The sequence below is a fragment of the Chiloscyllium plagiosum genome, chromosome 3 (genome assembly GCF_004010195.1).
Source record: "Chiloscyllium plagiosum isolate BGI_BamShark_2017 chromosome 3, ASM401019v2, whole genome shotgun sequence".
In the NCBI taxonomy this organism is placed as follows: Eukaryota; Metazoa; Chordata; class Chondrichthyes; order Orectolobiformes; family Hemiscylliidae; genus Chiloscyllium; species Chiloscyllium plagiosum.
The window spans coordinates 127,812,403-127,819,250 of record NC_057712.1 but is presented as its reverse complement, the minus strand read 5'-3'; the positions used below and the strand labels follow the sequence as shown (position 1 = coordinate 127,819,250).

The window sequence follows — 6,848 nt, the reverse complement described above, 5'->3', positions numbered from 1 at the left end:
ACTACCCTACACCGAGACACAAATACTCTACACCGAGACACAAATACCCTACACCGCAGATTTGGTTTTAGAATGAAAACAGAAGTTTGTTACTTAGAAAAAGGATTATTAGAATAGAATAAACAGAAGTATTCTCATATTTAGAAAATTGGAAGATTTCAAAACAAATGGTAAAATACAATACCAAATAATTCCAACACAAGCACTTTACAGTAATCTGGACCAGACAGTTCCTGTCTCTATCCCATCCACAGCTGTGACTTCACTGCTTTGTTTAATTCCTGGTCTTGAGAATTTGATTGCCATTTTCTTGACTACTCACATAAGCCAGCTTCGACTTAATCATCTTCAAATAACCTTTCCCTGTTCTAACAGAATACTTCTGATCTGGAATTTCAAATTCGAACTCTTTCAATGCGGTAATCTGTTTCCTAACTTTCTGAATCATAGCATTTGTATGGTGCAGAAAGAGGCCATTCCATCCATTGTGCATATACTAGTTTTACTGGTTCCACCTGCCCTGAACTAACCCCTTTCTACAAGGTGAAACTTGTTTCTTACTTAATAACATCTAACATAAATCATGACTTCTCCTAACTAACCCAAGCTTCCTCAGCACAATTAATCAATTCCAGTTTCTTCTCACCACAAGCAAGCTAATTCTTTTCAAAGTTTCCTCTATCCGATCATTAAAACTCACGATACTAAAGAAAATATTTCAGGGGTTCTCTTGCTCTCATGCAGGCTTTAAAAACAAATCATAATTCCAGAAACATTGACGAGTTAATCATTAAACCTCTTCGTACATATGAGGCCAAAGCTCCCATGCCACTAGTTCAAAATCCAAACTCTAATATAAATGTGATTGCCGTATATATTTAACACTGGATGTAGGTTTGCTTGCTGAGCTGGAAGGTTCATTTCCAGATGTTTTGTCGCCCTACTGGTTAACATCTTCAGTGGGCCTCAGGTGAAGCACTGCTGATAATTCCTGCTTTCTATTTATATGTTTGGGGTTCTTTGGGTTGGTGATGTCATTTCCTGTGGTGATGTAATTTCCTGATCTTTTGCTCAGGGAGTGGTAGATGGGGTCTAACTCGATGTTTGTTGATAGAGTACTGGTTGGAATGCCATGCTTCTAGGAATTCTCGTGCGTGTCATTGTTTGGCTTGTCCTAGGATGGATGTGTTGTCCCAGTCGACTGGGAGTTAGACATCGAGTTAGACCCCACCTACCACCCCCTGAGAAAAAGAACAGGAAATGATATCACCACAGGAAATGACATCACCAATCTAAAGAACCCCAAACATATAAATAGAAAGCAGGAATTATCAGCAGTGCTTCACTTATCTAGTGTGGTGACAAAATGTCTGGAAATGAGCCTTCCAGCTCAGCGAGCAAACCTACATCCAGAACCTCAACCTGAGCTACAAATCTTCTCAAAACTCGCTAACATTTAACACTGATGCCTGCTGAGATACAAGGGCAGGAAGTAGTTTATGAGGAGAACTCCCCAGAGAGGAAATCAAGGTAGAAAGGGTCGCGGGGTTTAGGAAGAAAGCTCAGAGCTTGAGGACTAAGCTGAAGACATGGCCACCAGTAGGGAGGTGATTAAAACTGGGCATTCTGGTAAGGCCAGGACACAGAGAGAGCCGACACATCAGAGTGTGCGGGGGAGGCAGGGCTCCAGCTCAGCGTTCATCCGGGAATGCTGCGGACAGAGGGAATGGGACAGCAGGAAGAGAAAATGTTTGCCAAACAGTTCCATCAGAGCCAGCACGGGTGTCCCACTGTTCCTTTCCCTCCTGATCAGAAATCCGGCTTGAACTTTTGCAGTGCCTCCCATTCCACTTCCCTTTCTCTCCACAGGCTGGCGATGCAGGATTTTAAGGCACAATTTGCCCAGCTGGTGATTTGTAATTTAACCCCCGACTTCCTGAGAGGTGCAAACCAGCAGAAATGGGCCCTGTCCACTCACCAGGGCGCCTGGCTCAGCGGTCAAACCGCAGGAGGGAACATAGACAATAAGGGTGAGCACATTCAGTCCGTTCGCTTTGGAACCATTAACTATTTCTCTCTCCCCAGATGCTGCCAGACTGGCTGAATTCTTCTAGCTTTTTCTGTTTAAAATTGTAACTTCCTTACATCTTCTTCACAATGTACTTTCCCATCGAGCTCAGTGTTGTTTGAGAATATGGCTCCCTGTGCTGTGTACTCCCCTCATCTAAGTCATCGATGTAAATGGTGAAGTGTTGCAGTCCCAGCGCAGAGTTTCCTTACCCCCATCCTCTCAATCAGACAAAGACCCATTTATGCATACTCTCTCTTTTCTGCCGGCCAGTAATCTTCTCTCCATGTTAATATGTAACTCCCTACACCCTGGGTACATGGATGTTGGAGGATTTGAGCTATAGGGAGAGGCTGAACAGGCTGAGGCTGTTTTCCCTGGAGCGTCGGAGGTTGAGGGGTGACCTTATAGAGGTTTACAAAATTATGAGGGGCATGGATAGGATAAATAGACAAAGTCTTTTCCCTGGGGTGACGGAGTCCAGAACGAGAGAGCATAGGTTCAAAGTTAGAGGAGAAAGATTTAAAAAGGACCTAAGGGGCAAGTTTTTCACGCAGAGGGTGGTACGTGTATGGAATGAGCTGCCAGAGGAAGTGGTGGAGACTGGTACAATTACAGCATTTAAAAGGCATCTGGATGGGTATATGAATAGGAAGGGTTTAGAGGGATATGGGCCAAATGCTGGCAAATGGGACTAGATTAACAAGTTTTGAGAAGATTTGTAGCTTGGGTTGAGGTTCTGGATGTAGGTTTGCTCGCTGAGCTGGAAGGTTCATTTTCAGGCGTTTTGTTACCATAACTAGATAACATCTTCAGTGAGCCTCCGGACAAAGCACTGCTGGTGTTTCCTGCTTTCTATTTATATGTTTGGGTTTCCTTGGGTTGGTAATGTCATTTCCTGTGGTGATGTCATTTCATTTGTTACAGCTCTTGCAATGTATTTTGTAAATGACATTAGTTTTGCTTGTTGTCTGTATGGGGTTTTTCAAGTTCATTAGCTGCTGTTTTAGTGTATTGGTGGGTTTGTGTGCTACCATGATGCCAAGGGGTCTGAGTAGTCTGGCAGTCATTTCTGAGATGTCTTTGACGTAGGGGAGAGTGGCCAGGGTGTCTGGATGCATTTTACCTGGTCGCGCATCCAACTAGGACAAGCCAATCAGATACATGCACGAGAATTCCTAGAAGCATGGCTTTCCAATGGGAACTCTATCAACAAACACATCGAGTTAGACGCCATCTACCACCCCCGAGAAAAAGAACAGGAAATAACTTCATCACAGGAAATTACATGATCACAGGAAATGACATCACCAACCCAAGGAAACCCAACCATATAAATAGAAAGTAGGACACACCAGGAGTGCTTTGTCCGGAGGCTCACTAAAGATGTTACCTAGTTATGGTGACAAACATCTGAAAATGAACCTTCCAGCTCAGCAAGCAAACCTACATCTGGAACAAGGTTAATTAAGGATACCTGGTCAGCATGGACGAGTTGGGCCGAAGGGTCTGTTTCCATGCTGTACAGTTCTATGCCTCTAAAGTAGTGGCAGCTTACTGATTACTTTCTAGAAATCCTGTTTCAGTACATCTCCAGGCTCCCTTTTATCCAAAGCACGTTACTTCTTCAAAGAACTCTGATAAATTGGTCAAACATTGTTTCCCTCCTGACAAATCAATGCAGACTCTTCCTGATTATCTTGAGCTTTTCGAAGTGTGTGGTGACGCTCTCTGAAATGATCGATTCGAATCATTTCCCTCAGGCTAACCCATCTCTAGTTTCTGGCTTTCTGTTTCCCGACATTGATGAATACAACGGTTTCCCTTAGTTCTTTGCTGGCCACTGGAATCTTTTCTGAATCTAGAAAAGTTTGGAAAACTAACACCATATTACTATGTTCTCCACCTCTCAAGACATTCAGGTCAGATCGATATTTACCTGAAGATTTGTCAGCCACTACTCCAGAAATGTTCTTACTTCCCTTGTGATTGTAACTTCACAAACCTAGCCTCTCCCTTTCGCCTCCTCCTTTACAGCTATTGCTGCAGGAATCTCTGCCAGGTTCCCTCGACATAATTTATTTTGAACACTTTTCTTTCTCAGAACAAGTAACAAACTCTGAGTAATGCCAAAGCTCCCACCTGCAATTAAATCTACGTTTCCTTCGTCCCACATACCGACACGTTTCCTTTAGTCCCTTCAGAGATGATGTTTCTTAAAAAGGAAAGGAAAAATTGAGGAAATGAACTCTGTGGATCAGGACTCTGAAAGCAAACGATGGAATGAGATGGTTTGTCACAGCCTCTGGATTTCCTGTGAATGAGAGCTGAATTGCTGACAGCTGGAGATTCTAGTCTCTCTGAATTGGCACAGTCTGCGCCTTCAGATTTGATTAGGCAGACAGGAGTACTGGAAGTTGGAAATTCAATCAGAGTTCAGGAGGTTCTGAGAATGTTATGAGGGAGGTTGACAGCTTCTGTGGTGTCTTTCTTCCTCTGACTTTGAGTCTGCAGAACGGGTTCCTGGAAGCCAATCTTTTGTTTTTCAATAATTAAGGCATTGAACTATCGTATCGCCTTGAAAGCTTTGCTAGGCTGCTTCTCCAATGTGATGTGTTTTCCAGTAGAAACTGTTGACTTCAGTTTCGGAGAAATCACATGTTAAAACTTTTCCCAATGTACTGGATTTCAAAATATTCCAAAATCATCCAGTATTTTCCATATAGTTCTTAAAACAATGTACTCCAAACACACCATCATCACCAGAGTCTACATGAGAGTGGTGCTGGAAGAGCACAGCAGGTCAGGCAGCGTCCGAGGAGCAGGAAAATCGACGTTTCGGGCAAATGCCCTTCATCAGGAATAGAGGCAGGGAGCCTCCGAGGTGGAGAGATAAATGTGAGGGGGGGTGGGGTGGGGCTGGGGAGAAGGTAGCAAAGAGTACAATAGGTGGATGGGGGTGGGGATGGAGGTGATAGGTCAGAGAGGAGGGTGGAGTGGATAGTTGGGAAGGGAGATTGGCAGGTAGGACAGGTCATGGAGACGGTGCTGAGCTGGGAGGTTGGAACTGGGGTAAGGTGGGGGGAAGGGGAAATGAGGAAACTGTTGAAGTCCACATTGATGCCCTGGGGGTGAAGTGTTCCGAGACGGAAGATGAGGTGTTCTTCCTCCAGGTGTCGGGTGGTGAGGGAGCGGTGGTGAAGGAGGCCCAGGACCTGCATGTCCTCGGCAGAGTGGGCGGAGGAGATGAAATGTTGGGCCATGGGGTGGTGTGGTTGATTGGTGCGGGTGTCCCGGAGATGTTCCCTGAAGTGATCACCAGCGTTGCCATCATCACCAGGACCACAACGATCAGGACCATCACGACCATCATATCCTCTACCATCACCATAACAACCATCACCATAACAATAATATCCTCCACCATCACCACCATCGTAGTCACCATTACTACCACTACCACCATAACTGTCATCATCGCCATCAACATGACTAACATCATAACTACCATCACCACCATAACCATAACCATTATAACTAACACCTTCAACATCACTACTGTAATCTTAACCATCATTATCACCAACATCACTACAACCATCATCACCCTCTGATTCCATATTCCCCAATCCCCTCCCCCAAAAACATATTCCCTAATTCCTTCTGTCCCTAATCCATTTTCCCCAATTCCCTCTGTCTCTAATCCATATTCCCCAATCTCCCGATCGATATTCCTCAATATTCCCGATAGATATTCCCCAATCTCCCATCCATATTCCTCAATATTCCCAATCCATATTCCCCAATCTACTCCTGATCCATAGTTTGCAATATTCCCGATCCATATTCCGCAACTCCCCCACGATCCAGATTCCCCAATATTCCTGATCCATATTCCCCAATATTCCCGATCCATATTACCCAATCACCCCGATCCATATTCCCCAATATTCCCGGTCCATATTCCTCAATATTCCCGATCTATATTCCCCAATCTCCACCATCCATATTCCCCAATATTCATGATCCATATTCCCCAATATTCCCGATCCATATTGCCGATCCATATTCCCCAATCCCCCGATCCATATTCCCCAATCACCCCGATCCATATTCCCCAATCCCCCCGATCCATGTTCCCCAATATTCCCGATCCATGTTCCCCAATATTCCCGATCCATATTCCCCAATCCCCCCTCCCCTCGGTTATAAGGAGTGGAGCAGGAATGGGCCTTTCAGTTGGTCGAAGCTCCTCTCCCAATTTCCTGATTGTGGCTTTAACTCCACTTTCCCAACTGTCTCTAGTCATTGATGCTCCTTATTGTCCTGGGAATCAGCTTCAAATATCCGAACATTCCTGAGTAATGGCAGCACGAAGGGCCGATCTGGCACCTCATACTGCTCTCTGCAGGAACACTCGCTCCCTCACCGTCTCCCTCCTGGGGACCAGCTGATGTAGCAATTGATCCTCCCCATCAGGGTGGGGGCTGACGGTGGGGCCCTTCCAGGGTGGGGTCTGCTTTGCCTTGGATGGTGGTGAGACAGACAGACAGACAGAGAGAGAGAAAGAGAGAGACAGACAGATAGACAGAGAGAGAGAAAGAGAGAGACAGACAGATACAGACAGACAGACAGAGAGAGACAGCCAGACGGACAGATAGAGACAGACAGACAGACAGAGACAGAGAGAAAGAGAGAGAGAAAGAGACAGACAGTCAGGAATGAGAAAGATGCTGTCTGACCTGCTGTGCTGTTCCAGCAATAAAGTTTCAGCTCAGTA

At 45.1% G+C, this 6,848-nt stretch overlaps 1 protein-coding gene across 1 annotated transcript in view; it reads left to right on the top strand.

Annotated features, from left to right (window-relative positions):
- Nucleotides 1-6,848, top strand: part of LOC122548527 (calpain-1 catalytic subunit-like) — a gene marked incomplete at its 3' end in the record, with an annotated part of 75,138 nt that overhangs the window by 47,309 nt on the left and 20,981 nt on the right. The window contains exon 10 of the mRNA XM_043687288.1: nucleotides 1,870-2,030. Within this exon, the coding sequence (XP_043543223.1) occupies nucleotides 1,870-2,030 (161 nt within the window). The remainder of the gene's footprint in view (nucleotides 1-1,869; nucleotides 2,031-6,848) is intronic.